Below are 24866 nucleotides of genomic sequence, written 5' to 3'. Positions count from 1 at the left end.
CCAAGTCTCATGGCAGGCATGGCCATGCTTGGAACTTCTCAGCTACTGTCACCCAGATTCACTCCCGGCCAGCTGTGCTCCTGAGAGGAAAAGGTACCCATGTCTATCTCCATCACCCTAGCCTGGGTCCCTAAGACAGAGTAAGGCATGAAAAGACCAGTGAGAGTTTTAATGGTGCTTCTAAGAGGGGCCTGGTTGTTTTACCCAAAATTGTTAATACTAAAGCAGGTCTCCTTGGCCACAAGCCTGGGGAGGACAGGGCACCCCAGACTCTGACAGCATTTTATGCATCTAGTCTTTTCCTCAGGTCTGAGAATAGCATTTGAAAATATGTATCTCCTAATTCTGCCAATTTTTATCCCTCCCTCCCTCCCTTCCTCCCTCCCTCCCTCCCTCCTTCCTTCCCTCCCTTTGATCCCCTATTATGCTTAGGGGTTATCTTCTAAAACTCAGTAGCCACTATCAGATCTCTGTACTAGATCACAGAATACATCTAAATGAGAGATTCTAGCATCCTTTCAGCCTCTGGGAAATGCTGGTATATGGCATCATGGCATCTGAGATTTATTTTTTTTTGCCTAAATTGTTTTATTTATCCAAGGTGGGATGACAATGATCTTTGTTATCAGACTATTTATTCAAGGATTTTCTCTTATTTTCACATTCCTAAATAAGCTTCAAAAGCCTTAAATTCTGAGGCTGTTTTTTGTTTTTGTTTTTTTTTTTTTTTAGAGCAAAGACATTAAAGGAAACTAACCATACACACACACTTATGTACACATACATGCACATACACACATTCACAGGCTCATGAGCACACACAGTATATGCTATTGTTAAACCTCACAATGGCAGTTTTAGGCAGGGAGTTCCAGGGTAAGGCAGGAAGAGTCTTGTGAAGGGTGTGGCTGGCTCTATAAAAGAGAAGGTGGCACCCAACCTTGAGTGGATAATATCTTTTCCTTAGATCTCCAAGTCTGATCAAGAGGAGAAGCCTGATAGTCTATACACAATAGCCCCTGAATCAAAGAAAAGAGAAGCTTCAAGATGCTTGAGGATTCTTGTTGGTGTCCACGACCGTGCAGGCTAGCTCATAGAACCTTCATAGTGGCAAACCCATCCCTCAGATGGGCAAGTCCAGGTTCAAAAACACTAAGAGGTGACACTAAGCTGCAATTCGGCAGAAATGTGGGCTGAGATTCACCACAGTATTTTTAAAACACACACACACACACACACACACACACACACACACACGAAGTACAGTTTTGTCTACTGCCTTCTCGTGTTGAGACAACTATATTGAGATAAAATTCTTACACTGTTCAATTTACCTATTTAAGGAAGATAAGTTGATAAATTTAACCACTTTTGCATGTTCATGAGATGGGGTTTTATCATGTAGCCTCAACTGGCCTGATACTGACTCTATGAGGTAGATTACCTTCAGGTTCACAAGAGTCCTTCTTCCTTAATCTGTTGAGTTCTAGGATTACAGTCCTTTGCCCCCGTGCTTAGCTCAATTTAGCCATCTTAAGTGAACAGTTTAGCAGTTATAACTGACAACCGTCATCACTCTCTTTCTAAACCATTGAGAACCCTGAACAGAAACTCTGAACCAGAGAAGCCCTAGTTACTCCGTCCTCCTGCTTCTAGCCCTGAGCCCCCACTGCAGTCCTCCATGCTCTGTAATACCATTTCTCAGCATCTCCCAGTGCCTGGGATCCTCTAGCCTCCGTTATTCCCTATCTCCTGGTATCTCCCCACCTATGGAATCCTCCTTCTCCTAAAATTCAGTAGTCCCTGGGAGATGAAACCATAAATAACAAATCACAGGAAGCAAGCAAAAGAAACAGGACCTGAGTAAACCGACCAGAGTGTGGAGCATAGGAGCAGGGGCTGTAGGCCATGGTGGTGGAGGGTAGGACAGGGCTGTAGACCAGGGTGCTGGAGGGTGGGACAGGGCTGTAGGCCAGGGTACTGGAGGGTACAAACAGGGTTATCTTATCTCACTCCTTCCGTGCTGTGTGACCTTGGTCAGGCTACTTATTCTTACTCATTCTTTCTTCTCCTACTTCACTCTTCCTTTGTAGACTTGAGAGGTTAAACAGAATCCACCAATGGGCAGTGCCATGAGGACACCAGGAATTAATACAAGGAGCCATACTGCCATACTGATTACAAAACTGTACATAAATGTTTGCTATTGTTACTTTAGGTGCAAGAGTTTTTTCTTCCATTTCCTGTTTTCCTGATAATGTAGTCTATCATACTTTTGGATTGTTTTCTCAGAAGAAATTGGGTTACATTCCAATGTTCTTCTCTTTCTTTTCTGCTCTATTTTCTCTTTTTATTTGCTTGGCAATAGATGGGAGTCTGGACCCAGTGGTTTTTTGAGGATTAGCTTTAACAACCTCTGGTTTTTCTACTGTGATTCTGTTAAATGTACAAGAATCTGGAAGTAGGAGTAATATTGACTTCAGTTTAAGATACTTATTCTATCTAAAGAAACCAACCCCTCCCCCTTGGAGAATGCAGGAGGAAATTGTAGTTGATGGTCTTGCAGCATACTAATGGTAGGTAAGGGGGAGTGGCTTCCCTGAACCCAGATTGTGTCTTTCATCTTTGGTCCACAGGAATAAATCTTGGAGCCAGGTGTTTGGTCACTTATTAATTTGATGCCAAACTTTATATGCCCCAGTACAGGGGAAAGCCAGGGCCAAGAAGTGGGAGTGAGTGGGTAGGGGAACAGGGTGGGGGAGGGTATAGGGGACTTTTGGGATAGCATTTGAAATGTAAATTAAGGCAATATCTAATAAAAATAATTTAAAAAATTGATGCCATTGAGTCAGAGTTAGACTTTTGGCACCAACTTATTTATTTTTAGTTTTTATTCATTTATCTTTCTTTATGTTACATGTATCCTTGTGTGTATTTATGCTGTGTGCATATAGAACAAGAGAACAGAAGAGGGTATCCAATCTCTGGAGCTCAAGTTAAAGACAGTGGTGAGCCCAATATGGGTACCGGAACAAGCCCCGTGTCCTCTGCAAGAGCAACAAGTATTCCTATCTACTTAGCCATTTTTTCCAGGCCTCCATTATTTATTTTTTACAAGGCTAAAGTTTGTGCATTTTCTTCTGGTTACTGAATGAAAAAGATGAATGAATAATTTGATTACATGCCTACAGGGATGTTTAATAAACTAGGCGGTTTAATAAACTAGGGAAGGTGAATATTACTAGAACAGAGACACTAAGGTGTTCACAGAGGGTTAGAAAAAGGTAGGTGCTATAGATTCACACCCTCCATGGTCTCTTTGCACCTTTTGGGCCCCTAAAGTGCTTGGCCTATGCTTAGCACAACACGATGACCAAAGACCCCTTTATGCATTGAACCTGTTCTTTCACCAAGAGGCCTTGAATGGCACCCACACAATCCATCATCCTGCCACTTCCTCCCTCCTGGATGAGCATGACTTCTGAAGACCCAACCACATCACACCAACATGCATAAACTTCACTGCCTGTGCAATCTGGCAGACCCTCAGCAGCTCTTGGATTCCCTTTCCCACTGTACCAAAGACAAAAGATTGCTGTTACTTTCATGTGTCCAGGATATTCTATGATAGCTCACCTGGCTTACATCTCATGAACTTGCCTATTATTATTATTATTATTATTATTATTATTATTACCTTGGTCTTGGTTGTTACCATCATCTGCAGTGGAGCTTACACAAATCTGTTCAGGCCGGCTGCTGTACAGCCAGAGACCAAGACAGGAGTAATCACTCTTCACTCCAGGTGTCTCTCTGTCCTCACAGACAGCTAATATCAGTATATGGACATTCTTAAAGGTCAGAAGTGCCAGGATGGGCAGGATTTCATGGGGTGTGCTCTCATGATGCTTTGCCACCATTAGGTGAAAATTGGTGAACTGTGATTCCCAAAGACAAAAATGAAAATGTTACTTTATGGCAGTGTTTGATTCTGAAATTGAGCCCAGCAGGACAAAAACCAAACATGTTATCCTGAATTTCCAGGTATCTGATATAGCTAAATATGGAAAAATACTTTAAACATATCAAACCAGCAATCTTTAACAGAATGATGTAACAGGACACATTTGTCAATCATGGGAAGATCAAAATGTCTCTTGGAGTTTAAATCTGAAGATATTTGCTCTGGCTGGCAACATGTTTGTTTGATACAAATGGGAGAATTTGACTCAAAAACCCATTTCCCTAAGCAACAGAGAAATGGAAAAGGTTATGGTGGGAAGCAGCTCATGATGCCACAATAGAGCACTAACCACTGCGTAGTGTGAAATCTCATGATGCTTTGCTGCTTTTCTGGGGTTTGGAAGTCTGAGACCTGGGACTTAGCACAGCAAGGCTCTGGTGAGGAGTCTTATTCTGAGTTACTGGCAGCTGGCCAGCTCAGCCTCACCTAGAAGGGAAAGAAGGTCAAATCTCCAGCATCTCTTCCAAAGAGTGTTAGAAAACCATGCCAAGCCTTATTCTTTTGCTTGCATCTAGTCCTAGTTGCCTTCATCTCTAGACATCATTGTGTTGGGGGCAGGGGTAGAATTTCAACATGTGCACTTGGGGGAAACACAATTCTCTCCACAGCAATGAGCTATATGGTGCTTTATAAAAATTGTTTTCCTTCCCTCTCCTTCCCTCACCCTATTTTTATTTACTGGTTTTTCTTGCCCTCTTCCCCCCTTTTCTCCCTGTTCTTCCCATCACCCCTCCTGGGGGCACAAGCATCTCAGATACATTTGGTTCCTCTGGAAATGTTCCCAAGGCAGAGCAGAACCAGTGGTTGAAGATGTGAAATGCTAGAACTTCTGTGTCATGTCCAAAGATGAAAGCTCTGGCCCATCTTTCAGAAGAGACCACAGCATCCAGTTCAGAGTTGTCTCTCGTGTTCACATCCTCACATCTGGATCTGCTCTGACCTGTATGGAATTTCACAATATGGTGTGCCCTAAATTCTTAATTAATTAAGTGAAAATGTACTAAGCTCTAGCCTGTACCGTGTAGAGCTGTGAGTGCTGGATGAGTTCCTTCACATACATGCTCTTAAGGGATGCCTAATGATTAAGGGTTGTCATATGACTGATCCTCCCGTGCTCCCTTATGACGGATTGGGCTGGAGCTTTCTCAACATCTCGGTTCATCATCAAGAAGGCATTTCTTTGTGAGAAGGACACATTTTGCCTGCACACTCACACACATAGCAACCCACCATTCCCCCCACCCCCACATGCATACATACACACCAACCACTATACACATATACTCATAAACACATATGCAAAACAACAAACACAAAAAACACAGAAATATACATGCACATGCAATGCTCTCATGTACATGTGTATATACTATCATGCAAACAATGAATACACACACACACACACACACTTCTCTTTGGCTTTTATAGTCCTAGGTTCTATAAGCATTTGATTGTTTTCCCCTTGATTTAGGAAGAAACTATAATTACAGATAAATGGAACATGGTACTAAGTGCCAATTTTGGAATAAGAAGACCTTGACCTTTGAATATGCTTCCAGCATGCTGATGAGAAGTGATCATGTCTGTGCCAGGGGCACCCCATCCCCACTCTCTATCTTTCTTGCTCTGTCTTTCAATGGTGCCAATGGTCAAGTCCAAAGCTTTGTTCTACCTTCTCCTATGAGAAAGCATAAAACAGTCCATGTTTTGTCATCCTCCCTAGATTTTAAAACTAAGCCTATTATGTTTTTTTTTTTAATTAGTTTTACGCTTATGGTACAACTGAAGGCACAGGCATGGCACCCACATCTCTCCACACATATTAGCATCTCTACCAGATGGTACATTAGCTGCAGTTAGGGAGCATACTGTGGATGGATCATAGTCATCTAAAGCCTTAGTTCATACCAGGACTCATTCTTGTTGGCAGTTCTATTAATTTGGATGACTGACAGTGACAGGCAGCCATCATCTCACCAGTAGCTCTCTGCGTAGCTGCTGTACTCTAAGCTCTTGCTGGATTTTTATAGTTTCAATTTAGAGATTGCACACACTTAAACTTTAAAAAAATATGTAACTACAGCCCATAAGGAAAGGAAAGTATAGCTGATTTGAAAATACCAACCAGCTGGCCGCCACTGCTGTGTTCTCATCTCAATTGCTACATAGCCAGGAGGTCAGGCTGGTAACATTGCCCTGCAGGTTCTCTTAAAAGTATGCAGAAAGCCTGTCTGGACCTGCTTTCATGTGAATATAGGTTATCTTGTCTTAACTGGGGAGATTTCAGTGCAGTTTATAGGGGACCACAGTGAGGGCTCTAGTCGTCTGAATGGTGTTGTCTTGGAAAGATATGTAGGATGTTCACGTGCTCCTCCTGGGAGTAGAGAAGGGGGCCCAGGAGCTGCTACAGATGCAAGACCTTAAGATGAATTGATAGAAATATCTGAAAGGGTCAAGAACCTTAGAGACAGTGGGTCTTTCGCAGGTATTGGGTCCAATCCCTCACTTTGACAAGATCTATGGTCTCAGGAAATGTCACTTGTCCCGAGCCACAACTAATTAACAGAAAAGCCAAGAGAGCTGTGCCAGGGTGGCTCGGAGCTCTAATACATGCCACAGATGCAGAAACTGAAATTTAAACAAATATCTGCATGATATAGATGGAAAGTTCTGTTTCAATTCTCAGCATTGAAGACATTTTAATAAAGAAAGAACAGAATGCAATTTTTGACCAGCAAGCCCATGTCCCTGATTCATTGCTCAGAGTAGAACATGGGTATATATGTTTCTTGATGTCATGTGGACTCCTTCTAAAATTCCAGGGATTCTACGTGTGATACTGAAGTCTGTCCCTGGAGGATTTAGAAAGAATGAGAGAAAATGCCAACAGTCCTTGTTCAGAACATGACTCACAACAGCGGAGGCACGGTCTTCCTTCCTTTGTTCCTTCCTTTGCCTGAAATCTCCGCCCATCTCTGTATCCAGCTTTCTCTGGGTTATTTTTTTTTTTTCTTGCCTAGGAAAGCCTTAAATAATGAGTCTGGATAGATCATATGTTATTAAGAAGAATCTTTGCAGACACCTCTGTGTGCTGCCTAGACCACACACCACAAGCTAATTTTCATTTGTGCTCTAACTTAATGACACTGATCCCAATCTGGGTTGGTGGGGGTTTACTCCCGAAGTCCTGTAGATGGAGGTTGGTGGTGTGTGAAGAACCATTCTGTCACATCAAGTTTCATTTGAAAGTCTATAAGTATACATTTAAAAAATGAAAACAAACCACTTCACTGTCCTAGGGACATAAATCATGTGTTTTCATTACCTCAAAAGACCACGAGAAGATGAACTCCAATATTTCAAAGACGACAAGCAATTTATATGAATGAATCACAATCTGAACTCCATTCTACTGGAGCCAAATACACTGCAGCAAGGTTTCAGATGTTTCTTTAACACCAGTGAATAACCATATAAATAACCCATGCATTCTGCTAATTTCCAATTCACTGGAGGCTTGGATGGTTGCAAGTAACTGAAGCAGAAGCTATAGGAAGAAACAGGTTCAAGGTGGCAACAGGATGCATCTGCCCAACTGGGAGCCTTGGGACCTGGAGCCTAAAGTGCAAAAATATGAGGACTTGGTTTAAAGGAGCCAAGAAAACTGAGATGTCTGGGGTGGCACCGCTGTTTCAGTAGAGAGAGTGGTACCTGAATAGATGTCATTGGTGGCATGGGGAGTGGGTACAGATTTGGTGAGCTGTCTGTTCCTGTACATGTCACAAGCACAGCAGCCACACATGAAGTCATTGGGTTGAAATTGAAATAAGTGTTAAAACCACCAGTGGAAAGGTCCTTTCAAGTTGAATTGCTTGTCTCCAAATCAAGGTTTTAGTGCTAAGTAATTTTGTGCTTTTTATAAGTGCTGTAAAAATCTCTGAGCCTCAGTTTACTTATTATGACCTATGGTGCCTACCTGCTAGAGTGGTTAAATAGGTAACCTGGTGTTGAGATGCCACACATGGGGTGATGAGCACCGTGTCTGCTGTGTACATACAGCAGACATTGTCGTCCATCAGCTGTGGTGCTGGTCCTTTGTCTCAGCAGGAGTGTAGCTCACCTCCCTGTCTCCTTGAATCTCAGCAAATGTCAGGTTAACTATGGTTCCACTCAACATCTTCATAGGGCAGATTCAGCCTTAACCACTCCAGGTTCTCACTCAAACTCGGCCTTTTTTTGCTTCCTGGCTTTGGGGAGGACATTACTTTGAGAGAGTCCACTGCTCCAAAATGTTTTCTTCAGCCAGAACCCTTCCTTAAGCTCCGACAGCTTGTCTCACCCATGTCAGAGGTCTCCCTGTGCTGTGTGCATCCCAGCATTCCCTCCCTGCATGATGACCCACCCTTTTGACCAGTATCTTATGGTTTTAGTTTCTTCTCTTTTCTAATTATACATCACCTTTTATAGCCCTTTCTCTACGAACAAAATGCAGTGTTTGTCCTAGGCTCACTTTAAAATAATCTCAGTTGTGTGTGTGTTGGGGGTGGGGGGAGTTTTAAAAATATCAGCTATTTCTGGAGGTTGTTTTCTCTGGGTCTCCCAGCTCTTTGAAGATGTTAATTCTGTTTTGATTCTCCTTTTAATCAGATTTTCTTTCTGAAGCCCTCTTGAGTCCTATTGAAACTGTACACCATTATATCTTTCCCTAAGGATGGAGAGAGACAATCTTTATCTTGGCAGTGCCTCACTGTTCCACCCCCACCCATAACCTAACACTATAGAAGTTGTTACCTCCTCTTTCTCTCCCAGGACCCAAAGGGGTGACCCCATTTCGTTCTCTTCTCCCTCCCGTATGCCTGTACCACAGTGTGCCTCTTGCACGTGGTGGTTTGAATGAAAGCTAAACAACCAAGATAAGATTGTGGCAGTTTGATTTTATAGAGGATTTTTTTCATCTTTATTTTGGTGCTCTGTCATGGAATTTTTAGACACGCAAGAGCCAAAATTAGAGGCATGAGCTAAAAACAAAGCTTACTATAAGACATTTAAACAGAGCAGCTCAGATGCTAGGCCATGAGTCTTGCATGGCTTATAGAGAGCAAGAGTTTGGTTAAAACTCTGTGAGAAATCCTCTATAGAGTTTTGTAACCACTCTCTTTGTTGTTTTGAAAATACATTTGTTCAAATCCTTAGATGCCTATGAAGTAAAGAGATGGATTGGTTTATTTGAACCAAAGTAAGCATACCATACCAAAATGACTCCTTCAAATCCAGAAGAGGTGGCAGCCTCCCAACCATCATGCAGTGGCCTGAGGGAAATGAGCCAGGAGTCCCCCTTGGAAAAAGTTGACAGGCATCCATGACGGGCAAGTGCTCACTGCGGGCCGCAGCCTAGTTGTCAGCTGTGACCATGGGTGAAGATTGAATCACCTTAGAGGCAGGTCCTGGCTAGTTTCTCATCTTGAGGAATGGTTGGGTATCCCAGCAGAGTGAAAAGGATGTCAGTGTGGCTGTGAGCACAATACCAATGTGATTTAGCCCTCAGCTTGGCCTGCTCCCATCAATTCCCTCTCCTACAGCTTGAGTGATATTTTAAAAACAGAAATTGGATTGTGTCACTGCCCTGATAAAGTCCAAGTTCCTTGATGTGGGCCGAGAGGTCCAGTGGGAACTTGCCTGAGCTTTGCTTTCTCCTCAGCCCTGTTTTCAGTAGGCAAAGCTTCCTGTATCAGTCTCCTGGATCACCCTCTGCCATGTGGTGCATCGTTTCTCTCTTCTCTGTTTCACTCCTACTTCAAGTGTCAGATGAATCGGCACCTCCACAGACTTCTTTCTGAACAGAGAAATGTTCTGTGACCCTCCTCTGTGACCCTCTCAGAGTATGTAAAATACCTTGTGAGAAAGTCTCCTATTTTTGGCAAAAAAAATTATCCAAGGTTTTATATGCTGTGAGGTCCAAAGTGGCAATTTGCTCATTATTCTACTGTCAGGCTCAGTAAAGACTAATTAATGTTTTTTTTTTACTATTTAAATGCTTTAAAAAGTTGTTTGTTTGTGTGTGTGTGTGTGTGTTGGGGTGGGAGAATGTATACATGAATGAAACTTTTTGTGGAGGCCAAAAGAGGCTATATATTGAAGCTGTAGTTACAGTGGTTACAAAACACCACATTTGTGTGCCGAACACTGAATTCTGGTCTTCCAAGAGAGAAGTACATTTTCTTAAACTTTGAACCATTATCACCAGCTCCCAAAGATGTGGCTCAGACTGGCTTCAAACACATGACCCTCCTGCCTTCACCTCTTCAGTATATCCTGCTATCATACACCACTGCAACTGATGAATTAGGTTCTTAAAGGTCAAATGTTCAGTGATTCTCTCTCCCCTTCTAACTCCACAGAGACTTAAAAGGTTTCTTCTCTAGTTTCTCCTCTGAATACCCACCCACATTCCTTACCTAATCAATTCATATTCTTTTAAGATCCATTTTCTTTGAGGTAACTCTTTATAATGGTTAGAGAAGGTTCAAGGACATATCTCAGTGGAGACGTATTTCTCTATCATGCAAGATGTTAATAATGCCTATTTGATGACCCACTTGTGACTCAGGATCCCTTCTTGATCCCTGAGTATGTTTCTGTGGTTTCTAAGTCAGCAACAAGCAAATGTAGGGGCAGATGGTGGCTCTGATGCAGATGTAGGGGCAGATGCTGGCTTACTGTATGTTTCTACTCAGCTGGATGCTGTTACACTCAAACTTCATGTGCAGTCATGTAGCCATGCTTAAATGAGATGAGGATGTGGACATGTGATCTTGTTGTGTCCAAAAATATGAAAAACTGTATGAATAGTGCTACCACCACAACCTTTCTTTATACCTGGCTTTTCTTATGTTTACAGCCTTTCACTTCCACCAGTTTATCCACCACCACTCTATGGTCATACTGAAGGCTTGCAATGAACAATAACTACAAGTTGCTTTTTGTGTGAGCTAGTTTTATGCCAACTTGATACAAGCTATAGTCATCTGAGAAAGAGGAGGGAACCTCAACTAAGAAAATTCCTCCATAAGATCCCAGCAGTAGGGGATTTTCTTAATTAGTGATTGGTGGAGGAGGGCCCAGCCCATTGTGGGTGGTGCCATCCCTTGGTTGATGCTCCTAGGTTCTATAAGAAATCAGGCCGAGCAAGCCATGGGGAGTAAGCCAGTAAGCAGCACTCCTCCATAGCATCTGCATCAACTCCTGCCTCAAGGTTCCTGCCCTGTTTGAGTTCCCCGTACTGACTTCCTTTGATGATGGATGGTGATATGGATGTGTAAGCCAAATAAACCCTTTCTTTCTCAAGTTGCTTTGGCCATAATGTGTGTTCACAGCAATAGCAATACTAGGACACTTTCAAAACAGTGCATCAGGCGCTCTACCTCTGACTGTGATTGCACAAAAGAAGTATGGTGCTGACACTGTGACTCTGTTTCTCTCTCAGGATTTCCGCTGCCAGTGAGGTTCCCTGGAACACTCTCTTGAGACACAGACTGGCACAGAGGACGTTGTTGGCTGCTTGAGTTCTTTCATTACATTGTGGTGCTTTTTCCCCCTCATACCAAGGTTACTAGAGTCTTGTTAACTGTAGGTCTCCTCCTAAGACCTCAATTACCCAACAATAACTCTTATTTATAGGTTGACAGCTCTTTAGACCTGAAAAGAGTCTAATTTTATTCCACTGTGCTTTATTGGGAAATAAATCAAATTATGTTTCTTAAGAAAAAACAAACAGATAAATGAGTTTTCTAGTGACTTGCTATAGCCATTTTTTCTCTTTTCTATAAATTAAAATATTTGGATGTCGTAATTATTGAATAAACTGGATTTGACTGTTTCAACTTCAAGGGCCTTTCAGCTGATGTTATAGCTAATAAGAGACATAGAAATTCAAGTCCCATGTGTAGCACATTAAGTGGGGTGACTCTGACAGATAACTTAACTTCTCTGAACCTCATTTTCTAGACTTTAAAATAAGGTGATGTGTACACTTTGATAGTGGAGTTACATTCAAATCAAGCTAGTTGATGCTTGGGAGGTACACAGCATTTGGTTCAGAACTGCCACAAAGGGCAAGCTAATGAGGGCCTAAAGGTTCAGAGTATCAAATGCAAGTCTCTGATAGTGACTATCAGACCCTGAACTAGATCTCACATTTTTCTGTCTTGGGTTTCTGTGTTGTTTTAACAACCCCACCAATAATTATGTAATTGTACTTTGAACACAATGAACATAAATCAAAATCTGAAAACCTAACTTCTAGAAAAGACTGAACCCAATGTTTACAGTGGTAAGGTATTTTCATCTTCATCGGGAATTACTTTTAGAAAGCAGGTGTCTCTCTGACCTTCATCCCAAAGAGAATGCTGTGGTCTGTAGCGTGAGCTCATCACCTGGTACACATCTCCAGGTGAAAGCACCAAAGTGCAGATTTTGCATCCCCAAATCAGTTGCTGTCTTCAATCTAGGGTACAGTGTGGAGGAAATGGCTGCAGCTTCATTTGGTAACAGATGGATTAAAGCATGTCTCAGTCAGACACATGAGCAGAGAGGGACTGAATTCCTTGATCTTGCTGATGAAAGTGGCACCATGTCCCAGGAATGCCCAATGCATATTAATAGGCCTCAGTGTGACAGATACATAGCTCCTTGATTTGGGACATTTAAAGAGAGTTTCTCCCTCAGTGAGAAATTAACAATTGGGTTCATCTTCACCCTCCTTGGGTTCTCAACTGTGGCACTTCTCCATGAACCTTTCTAGAATACTCTCAGCTCAGAATGGGTTCCAGTGCACCAGCTGGCTTTGTACTTAAGCATTCCGATTTAATGTGCCTTGCTTTTACTCCTGACACCAGTGACCATTCACCTTCCATGATGTCATTACAGGGCAATTATACTCTGACCCGATTGCTCCACTAACCATAATTCTTTTTCCTCTTTTTTTTAGATATTGATGAGTGTGCAGCAAAGATGCACTACTGTCATGCCAACACGGTGTGTGTCAACTTGCCGGGGTTATATCGCTGTGACTGCATCCCAGGATACATCCGTGTGGATGACTTCTCTTGTACGGGTGAGGAATAAGGTTCACAGCTGCTTTACTAAGTCATCCTTGCTCTGCGCCATCTCTGGGTCATCACCGTTACCTCCTGCAATTCACCCTAGCATTCTTTGCCTGCCTTGCTTCAATATCATCTTTTGAGAAAAGAATAATGACATAAGCAATTTTGTCTGCATAAGTGATTCCCACAGCCAGTACTTCTGACTGTGTGTGTGAACATGTACAAATAGGTTATGTGTGTTTAAATCAAAGCCCCAGTTGCCTATGGTAACATGGAGGGACCAAAAGATGGGAGTTCTAAAAATAGAAAGTGTCACACTCTTCTCTTGCCATCATGATGAAATGGGTATTTTTTGCATATAAGAAAATGTCAGGAAAGGTAATCACTAGATGGTCAGGGGTGCTGAGTGCATTTAGTCGTCAGAGACTGGGCATTTGGAAGCCAGTCAGGATTACTTAGTTAAGGTTTACTTATTGTTAGTTTCTCATCTCTTTTCTCTGTGCTAAAACACTAGCCTGCAGCCCTATGGATTTGAGTCCCCGTCTCTGTGTGAGGGGCTCTGACATGTCATATATCTAATTTGTAGTTGTATTTCTCTCTCTCTCTCGCTCTCTCTCTGTGTATGTGTTGTGTGTCTTTCTGTGTGTATGTATGCATATGTACAGCTTCATAAACTTTATGACTATACAATTATCTCGAAGGCAGCATCTTTTGGTTTCTGCCCTCAGCTCCTATCTTTCTCCCGAGTTTCTGAAATATACATTTCATCTGTTGTTCAAGTTTACAAGAAGTCATGTTCTACCTAACATGTGTACGACAGAGCTCTTAATTTCCTTCATTTTCTGCACTTTTAATCAAGCTGTCATTAATGGTATAATGTGCCCAGTTTTTAGAGGTAAGCATTTGAAGGTTGTACCTGATTCTTTTTCCTCTCTTGGAGCCATGGATGATTGCATCTGCACTTCTAGTTTTGTGTGACTCCATCTTCCCACACTCCCACTGCCCCTAGCCTTTTCACTTCCACACACAGCTATTCCATTCAGGAAGAGTTGTCTCAATCTTCTACTCTACCATAATCCATTCTTCATACAATAGCCAGAGCACATTTTTTAAATAACACATTTCTCTCTCTCTCTCTCTCTCTCTCTCTCTCTCTCTCTCTCTCTCTCTCACTCTGTGTGTGTGTGTGTATGTGTATGTGTATGTGTATGTGTATGTGTATGTGTGTGTATGCACATGATGTGAGTGCTTTCAGTGGCCAGAATGAGCACTGGACCTTTGTTCCTCACATCATGGAGCTGGTGTTTGAAGTCTGATGGTTATGAGTACTGGGAAGCAGGCTCGGGTCCTCTGGGAGAACAGCACCCTTTACCACCAGGCCATCTCTCCAGGTTCTTAGAACACATTTTTATGAACTGAAAGTATACAAAATGTGCTCAAAACTCTCTAGTATATGTCAGTACACAGAAAGCCCAATCCAATCTTTATATTTCAATGGAGGAGCCTGGTGGTTTTATCCTGTCGGCCTCTAACTTTATCGTGCAGCATTTTCCTCCCACCACTGCAGGATGCTGGCCTTCACTGTATCTTCTCTTTCCAATAAGCTTGTTTCTGCACGGGCTGTCACTCCTTGTTGGAAGCTCCTGGAAATTTCTTCATCTTGGGTCTATATACAGGGAGTTCTGTCCTGTTGAAATCTCAGCATAAAAATGAGGCTTCCACTGAGCAATGCAAATAACCTGTGCATATACCCCGTCATGACATCTGAATTCAATCCCATGAGGATGAGATGATCATATAAAGTATGTATGTATGTATGTATGTATGTATATGTGTGTATGTGTGTATATACACATATACATACACATATATACATATATACACACATATATACATACACACACATACACACACATATATACATGTATATATATAAATATATATGATTTTTTTCCTTTTGCTTTCTACACCGCCTTGACAACCTACAATTGCCTGATGCAGACAGTGATCAGTGAATAGTTGTAGAGTAAATGAATGCATTAAGGTAATGAACCGTGAATGACCTTTCCACTCCAGAAATCCTTAGATGTAAAATCTTTCATTTACTTACAAGTTATAAAATGTAAAATCTTTCATTGACTTACAAGTTAGTTCATATATTATACATGAAGGTCGTTGTCTTGGTTAGGGTTTCTATTGCTGTAAAGAGATACCATGACCACAGCAACTCTCATAGAGGAAATTTATTTGGGGTTGGCTTACAGTTTCAGAGGTTCAGTCCATTATTGTCATGGCAGGAAGCATAGTGGCAGGCAGGCAGGCGTGGTGCTGGAGAAGGAGTTGAGGGTCCTACATCCAGATTGGTAGCAGCAGGAAATGACTGAGATAAACTTCCTTAAACAATGCCATACCTTCATGGCCACACATTCTAATAGTGCCACTCCCTGTGAGCCTATGGGTGTCATTTTCTTCCCAAGCACCACAATAGTTAATGTGACACTTAGCCAGGAAAAGCTACTGTGCTGTTAAAAATAAGCCTAGGTATGAGAAATTTCACAGCTTTATCTAGTGCTGATGAACAAGAGAGCTCTGCTTAGCATTGCTTTGGGGTTCAAGCTAATGGCAGAGTCACTGTGATGAAAACTGGGGAAAAGAGCACATGGGGTCCCCCTGCAGCTATGAAATACCCAGTAGGAGGTGATGCTAAACACAGCTCATTGCTGAGCTGTAACTGGAATTTCTAGCCACAATGAGTGGGGGAAGTGCAATCCTGTGGTGTCTTCTGGTGGAGAATCAGACATATTGGGTATCTGTGCTAATAAACACTATAAACCAACACAGGATTGTTTTCTTGACAACGGAAGCTCTCTCTTGATCATGTTGCTGCACCAGTTGATGATGTAATAGAGGAGATAGTCTCAAAAAATAACTAAGGTAGACAATATACACTTAGTAGTGGAGTTTGCCTAGCATGTGAGGCCCAGTGTTCAAGTCTCAGGACTGCAGAATCAAACAAAAGCAAATTTTCCAGATTAAGCTCATTGTATTATATATTTGAGAGAGGTACAGGCAAACAGTCATAGGAAAAGGGTCCGTAGCTTTCAAGAAAGAGTACTAATTATTCTTATTTTTGCAAACCAGAGAACATTACTGAAATTAACTGGAACATGTTCACATATGGTGAATATCATAGCTTAGAATTTTACAGTGGGCATTTGAGATGGGAAGGGAGAGCCAAAAGGTAGCCTTCTGGTTCTCATTTTGTCTCTAGTTTAATTCAGGGGCCTCTGACAAAAATAGTAAACTGAGTTCCTGAAACTAGGGCATCTATCTTGAAAAAGGCTAAATATCGTGTTCAGTGTTCAAGATGGAACCTGTCTCCACCTAATATTTGACATTCACTTATTTATTGATGAAGACTTCTTCCCGTAAGTCATAAGTTGGTATGAAACAAAACGACTTGTGGTAGATTTCTGCCAATGTATGGGTATGTATGTATATGTGTATATTTGTGTTTGTGTTATCATATTTCTCATTTCTAGATGACAATTTACTAGAGAAACTGCCAGGTTAAAAAGCATCTGTTGTTATCCTAAGAGTTTGGTATAACATTTTTCCATTGATATTCTTTGTTTCCAAAAATCACATGGTCTCCATTCTGGGTCAATTATCTACTCTTCCTGTTGGTTTTCTAGTGCGTCAAAGTTGTAGCTGCTGCTTGTTCTTTTCTGTGTATTTCATGTAGAACTCATCAGCCATCATTTCAGGCATTTGGTTAAGATCAAACAGAGACCTCAGTAGACATACTGAAAATTTTCATGTAACCATTAATTAGTGAATCTGTGTCCACAGAATTCATGGCTAATGAGGGACCCTCTTTACATTGAAGAAGCTTTTATTGACTTACCAACAAAAATAGTCCATTTGCCAAACCAACCAACCTTCTGTGGGTAGATGGGACTAGATAATTACCAGATGTTAAATACTCGGTGGCCTTTACTCCTTAAAATATATAATATAAGGGCCCTACACTACCTGTCTCAAAGGCCTTATGCTAGAAGTCTTCTCAGATACCTGCAACTGAAACTGGTCCTGGGAAGGACAGGTCAAATAGAAAACAGATATACAAAAAGAATCCATTCGTTTTTATTTTATTACTTCTTTCTTGTTAAAATCTAGAGGAAAAATAGACCTGGGGCTCGGTTAGTAAAATGCTTCCCTGACAGGCAGAAAACCCAGGCCTCTATCCCAAGCACTGTATAAAACAAGTGTAGTGGCCTCCATTTCTAATCCCAGCACTCCGGAAGTGGAAGAGGGTTAAAGGTCAAGGTCATCCTTGACTAACTACATAGTGAGTTATAGAGAGCTTAGTGAGTTTGAGGCCAGCCTGGGCTAACTATGCCTCAGCACACACACACACTCCTCTATCTACCTCCCTACCTTCTAACTCTAACATATTTGGCTTTTGACTCTGTGCAGTATGGGGGTAGTCTTGTAAGTGTTTGCCTTGACAGTTGTGTCAGCCTGGAGCATTGTCTGTCCTCTCTGGGATTCTTTATGAAAGGGCATCAACCACTATATAACTTTGTGTGTGAGGAGAGACTTCTGAATACTGTTTTAATTTTCGAAATGGTTGACAGGCTTGATTTATTGGCTTCTGACTTTGATTTAACCCCAGCTAAACTCCTCAAGCTATGGCTGTTTGCTAAGATGTTCTCATTAGAGACGCAGGCAGGTTTAAAGAGATTCTCCTGATTTACAGCAAAAGCATGAGACAATAGGACAGGTGCTTGACATTAATGGGTAAGCATCCATTTTTATGCCAAAAACTTCCCATGAAGGTAGGATAGAAAGAGAAAAAGTGAGATAACAAATATATCATTTGATTCCTCTTATATCACTAAAGAGATTTTTATTTTCTTAATGTTGGTGTGGAAGAAACCTAGAAGGAAGCATATGTTTGAAATACTCAGATAAAGCTTAAAGAATTAGACATGAAAGTCTGTTAGCTTAATGGCTTGAATTAAGCACCTTACAACGAAGAGAGGTTAGACAGGTCCTTAAAGCCCTTTGAGGAACGGTTAGCTGGTAGAGATTTTAGGGTTGTTTTCTGGAACATGTTTTTAGCATAAGGCAGATGATATACACATACTTTCCAAATGTCAGGTTGTTGGCATTTCCCCATTTAATATTGCATGCCATGTGAAGTGGAGAGAACATTTCTCAAGTTGATGGGATGGTGTTGTCAAGTATTCTTGACTTTCAGGTACATGGAGTGTGCTTGCTACAGGATGCTTGCAGTTTGTATTTTGAGATGTCTGTCAGCACTGGGGGTAAGGTTACTGGAGCGATTATTTGTTTGTGGGTTTTAGAAGAGGTGATAGAATGTGGTAATGCAATGAGTCAAAATGTTAGTCTAGAAAACCTTACTGCTAATTAGACTCAATAGGTTCTAAAAATAATGAGAGGACATGAAGTGAAGGAGAGGCATTTGGGAGAAGTAGAAAGGGGACTGGAAATAATAAAAATATATTGCAAGTATGGATGAAAGTTTGAAAAAATTAAGAAATCCTTAAAACTGAAATTCCTACGCCAACTAAGATTATCAAATATGTTTATTAAAGATAAGAGGAATCACTTATCAATATATTGAATAAGAAGAGACACAATAAGACATGCATCTTAAAAAAAAAGACATGCATCTTTGGATATCTAAATATCTACCTAGAAGGTCTGACTACTTGAAAGAGATATTTGTCTTTTGTTTTGATTTGTTGGTTTGCTATTTGCCTCTCTTTTTCTTTCCTTTATTTAAAGAGATAAGGGGACCCTATGGTCTACCTACCTCCTAAAGCAGGAATGTGACTGTACTATATTAGCATTCCAATGGGCAGTCAATGTTGGGGGTTGCTATTTCAGCAGAGAGCAGAGGAAGTCAGCATGTAGGGAGGAAAAAAATAAGAACAGATGATTGTCATATATATATATACATATATATACATATACACATACACACACACACACACACACATATATATATACATATATATATACATATACACATACACACACACACACACACACACACACACACACACACACATATATATATATATATATATATATATATATATATATATAAAATCTTAAAATGGAGGCAGTAGACATAGGATTGGAAAAGCAGTAAAAGCAGAAACTACAACAGTGTTTAAAGGAAGGCCTTACATTCAAGGCTGCACTTTGTAATTGACAGGGCATAGAAAAGAAAAGGGCCATGTGATGTCCTGGAAGAGATCCAACATCTTAAGCTGTTCTGTGTAGACCAAGCTGGATATCTGTACAGTGACTTTGTGTTGTATGTATAGTATTGAGCATTATGTGGATTGGCTATTTGGAGTCCTATAGACCTGACATGGCCCAAAAAGAAGTGCAGACTGCCCATCATGATCAGGGAAATCATTCCAGGGAAATTTAAAAATTATACAACACTGTATTAATTACACATCTTTGAGCTAGAAAAGTCCATTTATTATAAGTGAACAATGTCAATGTCAAAAAAGAGAAAAGAATATTAATTTTCTCTTAAGAGAGATTGTGTGGGTGAGGAAATTTTTAGTTTTCCATATGTAATACTGGAAAATCCAATGTTAATATCATGCTGAGATTAATTCAGTCTGGAAAATGCATGTCTGAGAGGCCACCAGAGAGTGTTTAGCTTGAACTTTGATGATGGAAGTCATTCTGAAGGACTGTTGGGCTTCTTTGTTGCTTTAAGTGGTGTTCTTTTTCATCCCTGTCTGTGTTATGAAGGAGCTGAATCACGTGGGCCACTGTAGAGCAACCAGGACAAATGATGGAGCTCACCCCTGGGGCGTTTGTGCACAAACCTATTAAGTACTGTGCTGCCCTTGACCCAAATTCATCATAAAGGCTTGTGAATATTTCTGAACATGCTATTGTTAGAGTTGCTCTTTCAGAATGACAATTAAGTTTCACATAAAGGGGTTTGATTAAGAGTATTCCAACACTTAAGAACTGTGTAGGCTGGGTTATAGTCCCACCACATCTGCATTTGGGTCATAAGTTTTTCTCTAACAACCTGGCTTTCTGTCTGTCTTGCATTCTTTATTTCTGTCCACAAGATAGTGTGTGTGTGTGTGTGTGTGTTTGCATTATCTATCTAATCTCTCTCTCTCTCTCTCTCTCTCTCTCTCTCTCTCTCTCTCTCTCTCACACACACACACACACACACACACACACACACACACACACACACACAGAGAGAGAGAGAGAGAGAGAGAGAGAGAGAGAGAGAGAGAGAGGTCTTCTGTTCTTAAGGTTATATTCTGACACTTATACTGGAGAGAGAATTGTGAGATATGGTATGATATGTATATGTGTGTGAGTATGAGACAGAGAGAGGCAAAGAGACAGAGAGACAGATACAGAAACAGAGACAGAGACAGAGAGAGTGTTAGTCCAGGTGACTTTAACAAATAAATAAAAAATATATATATAACCAAAACTACAACCAGTAAGTCAACTGTCTTGTAAGGCAAGCTCATTCTCATATAGCTCACAAGTTAGAGATATAGCTTCTCTGTTAATTCAACCCCTCCATTTCATCCTCACTGTAAAATTCTTCCAGATTTTTTACTCTATTTTTTCCATTGTGATACTTTGGAACCTAATAAAGTTCTTCTTATAGTCTCAAAGTTAACAAAACTTTTCCAAGTGTTAGAGTTGAACTCAGCCACAGCCGAAACTCACAAGGAAAGACCATTCTTTCCTTCCTGTCTCTTCTTGGGACTCAGGATGTCTTTATCTGAAGTGCCACCCTAGTAGATTTACTTCAGTGTCCTACTGACAAAAAAGTAGTTTGTTATATCAGTTCATAAAGTGTATTGTGAAGAAGGGAAGAGAGTGGCCTTGAATGAAGATTTATCTTCTCTGATCCTAGGGTAGGAAACAGTTTCTTCTGTATACTTGCTCAGAATCCTAACAACAATGTATGCTATGTTGTCAAAAAAGGAGAATATTTGTGTGGGTGTAGCATGTATATGAGAGAGAGTGCATGTAAATGTGCATGTATGTTTCTTTGGGTGTCCATGTGTGCATGTGTGTGTAAGTATGTATGTGTAGATCTCCCAATTTTTAGTGCAACAGACAACATATATTAGAGTATACTTAAACTTTGAATAAATTTTTCAAGGTTAAGAATAATGAAAATAGAAATTTTCTTGAAATGTGTGACTATCTATATAGGTGGGCATATAGAGAAATATTGTATATTCACATGAATGTCAAATAATAGACATTTTAATACATTGCCTTGGGAATATAAATTGCTGTAACCTTTCTTGCAGGTCATTTGATGAGTGTATCAGAAACAACTTATTATAGCAACTCATCTCTAAGAGCTGCTCTGTCACAATTATTACATAAGATTTTCATTGTGGCCACTCATTTCATTAATTGTTTATAAAGAGAAAAAAAAGACTGTAAATAGTGTTAGTATACAGTAATGGAGATTTGGTTCTTGTATATTATATACATATAATGAAATACCATATATAATAAATAACATTTAAAGGATAGTTAATTGTCAATAGAAAATTCACACTTTGTAGGGTGGTAAGATTTAAGATGAGCATATTGTTTTTAAATGACTATACATACTCAGACATGTATGTGCACGAATATAAGCATAGATTGAAATCTCTGTGATGTAAGTAGGTAATATACAGTAACAGAGTTGATGATATTTTCTCTATAGTCACATATTTGAAAAAAACCCACAGACACAGATATCAGGTGTACCTGCACTTTACTATCAGAAAAACATGAGATTAAAATATTAGAAAACAAAAATCTGATAAAGATGACATTGAATGTTTCCTCTTCAAAGTCTCTCAAATGTTATCTGATTTTTTTTTTTTTTTAGCCAGTGTTTTAACTCCATAGTGTTAATTTCTTCCATTTTTAGTTACATGGTTTATGGATCTAAGCTAATGAGATTAAAAGGCTTCGATATGTTTTATTGAATTCTGGTAGAATTTGGTGGCTGGCATGTGTCTACTGGTCTGTGCATCTGAACTCATGGTTCTTTCTTAGTCCATTCATTAACTCAGTGGCTTGTCAACAACAGAAACGGACGTCTTCTCACTCAGGCTGAAACTTCTAGATCAAAGCAACTGCAGATTTTATGCCTAGAAAGGACATTTTTGTCACTTGATCTTCACATGGTGCAAGGGGTGAGGGACCTTCCTAGATGCTTTGTATAAGGGCACTGTGATGACCTATTTGTATCCCCGAGGCTTCACCTATGGAATGAATTCCAGCATATAGCAGATGTGCAACTCACTATAGATGTTGTCTTTGTCCTTTGGTACCTAGCACCTGACATCACATCTTACCACTTGGTATGATACAAGCTCTTCTGGCAGAATTTCCAGAACCAGAGCGGTTGCCCAGGTTTTTATGCACCAGGGTTGAGACAAAGATATTGAGCAGAGACACAAAACACCAAGGGTTTCCTCAGTAAAGCAGCCTTTAAATCAGAGTCGGGAAATGGCCTCACGTAGCTCTCGCCAATAGTCCTCCAGGTGATTGAGCTGAGGCAATACATGGTTTTCTTTTCTTTGTTGGACCTTGGCAGATGAAAGTTTCAGTCAGAGGGGCTGGGATTACAAATTAGATTTCTTCTGAAAAGAGATTCTAAAATAGAGGATTTTACAAACTATTACTTTTCTAATTCCGTGATTCTGTAAGCTTTGGTTCCTGACCTCCAGGAGGTTACGGTCTCTTTGGGAGACATTAAATTTACATTTAAGGAGAATAACTTTATAGGGCATATAACTGACTGCTAAATTGTGAGACACGGGCAATAAATGCCAGAGAACAGGGATACCAGGAAGAAGAAGGGATTAATTACTCAGAAAGGGAGAGAGAATGTATGCTCTCCACCCTTCCACAGGGTATCTGACCTGTTAGGGTTTGATACTGGGAAGGAGTTTAGGTGAGGGCAATGAGAAATCATGGGGTCAGGTGCTTTCGAATTAGATCCATTTGTGTTTGTCAATCTACAATGGGTTCTGGAGATGACTTACATAGAAACAAAAAGACCATGTGGGCTGGAAAGATGGCTCAGTTGTAAGTACATTTTGTTCTTCCAGAGAATTTGAGGTCAGTTTCTAGCACCCACTACAGCAGCTTCAACTCCAGGGTGTCCAACACCCTCATCTGGCTTCCATGGGTACCTACATAACCCCCCCCCCCCGAAACACACACACACACAGAGAGAGAGAGAGAGAGAGAGAGAGAGAGAGAGAGAGAGAGAGAGAGAGAGAGAGTAAAAATAAACTCTTTTTAAAAAAGAAGTGAAAAGAGCAGGAGGTGCTGAAGGAAACAGGTCTACTTTCCCTAGATTCCTGCCCGACCTCAATACTCACCAGCGTCAGCCTGTACCGACTCCAGGAAATCAGACTCCACTTCCTTCTAGAACCTTGCAGGGAATGAGATGGAGCTCTGAAAGTGCTAATGGGACATAGTTCATCTGCTTGATGGGCAGCCACCATTCTTAGGACGAAGTATCAAACCTCTGAGCTTGGAATCGTGGCTGGGCCTGTTCCAAGAGTGCATGCTTCACTTTAGCACCCTAAGAGAAGGTAGATCTTAAGGCTCGAACACGACGGAGACAGTGCAAGAATCACTCATATTAAGTGTTCAACTGAAGTCCTGGGGTGCACTTCCCCCATTCCCCTCTCATCATCGTAGAGCTCTTGAAATACTTAGCATCACCTTCAGCACATCTGTTCACTTCCAGAATCAGTGGGAACACAAGCCTGCAGTGCGCTGCTTTGGGATTACGGGTTAAGAAGGGGACCAGTGTGAAGTGGGCTCGGTGATGGCCTTTGTAGCTCTGCTGAACACATTCCTGTGTTTAAAGGAAAGTCTTGTCGTCTAGGACCCTGAATCTGTAGGTTGTTGTGGAGACAACGTTGAAAAATGTTCTGTTTAAAAATTTATCTATTCCCCAGAAGGCAAGTCCCTTGAACTCTGAGCAACTTCTGTATCTACGGGCTTCACTTGGTAGCATCTGGTTAGTCCTTGAAGGGAGCCAGGGGGCAAAGTGATTTCAAAAGATGGATAAAAGCCCATGAGTTTGGTGGAAGTCAGACAGCAGGCTGAGGGTTGGGTTTTGGAAAATGTCCTTAGAGGGACTTAGAGTACACAGACAGTGTGTACAGAAAGCAGAAATCAGCAAAGTCATGAAAGGGCTTTTCTTAATAATGACAGCAGTGTTTGAATACTCCAGCAACATGAAGAAACTAAAAACAAGAAAATGAAAACCATCCATAATTGAACCAGTGAAGATGCCTTTAATGTTTGGAGTATTTCTTTCCTAGTAGGTTTTAAACAATTTATGATTCTCTATAAAGTGAAAAAAATCATATTGTAACTATTGGGTAATATCGTTTTAAGCTTAACTTATTTCATAAGCTTTTCCTAAATTGGCTAAGTTCCTGTAAGAAGAGTAGAAGTACCCGAGTGTGGTGGTGCACGCCTTTAATCCCAGCGCTCAGAGGCAGAGGCAGGCTGATTACTGAGTTCGAGGCCAGCCTGGTCTACAAAGTGAGTTCCAGGGCAGCCAGGGCTATACAGAGAAACCCTGTCTCGAACAAACAAACAAGCAAACAAACAAACAAACACAAAAAAGAAACAACAACAACAAAAACAAA

The 24866-nt window shown here is 40.8% G+C and overlaps 1 protein-coding gene across 2 annotated transcripts in view; it reads left to right on the top strand.

Moving 5' to 3' along the window:
* Nell1 (neural EGFL like 1) overlaps positions 1–24866 on the top strand; it is an 867181-nt gene that overhangs the window by 444669 nt on the left and 397646 nt on the right. For both annotated transcript variants that reach the window (XM_021166735.3, XM_085841704.1), the window contains exon 13: positions 13011–13136. In XM_021166735.3, the coding sequence (XP_021022394.1) occupies positions 13011–13136 (126 nt within the window). The remainder of the gene's footprint in view (positions 1–13010; positions 13137–24866) is intronic.

The sequence above is a fragment of the Mus caroli genome, unplaced genomic scaffold (genome assembly GCF_978045245.1).
Source record: "Mus caroli unplaced genomic scaffold, Mus_caroli_1 scaffold_8, whole genome shotgun sequence".
Classification (NCBI taxonomy): Eukaryota; Metazoa; Chordata; class Mammalia; order Rodentia; family Muridae; genus Mus; species Mus caroli.
This window is presented reverse-complemented; position numbering and strand designations above follow the sequence as displayed.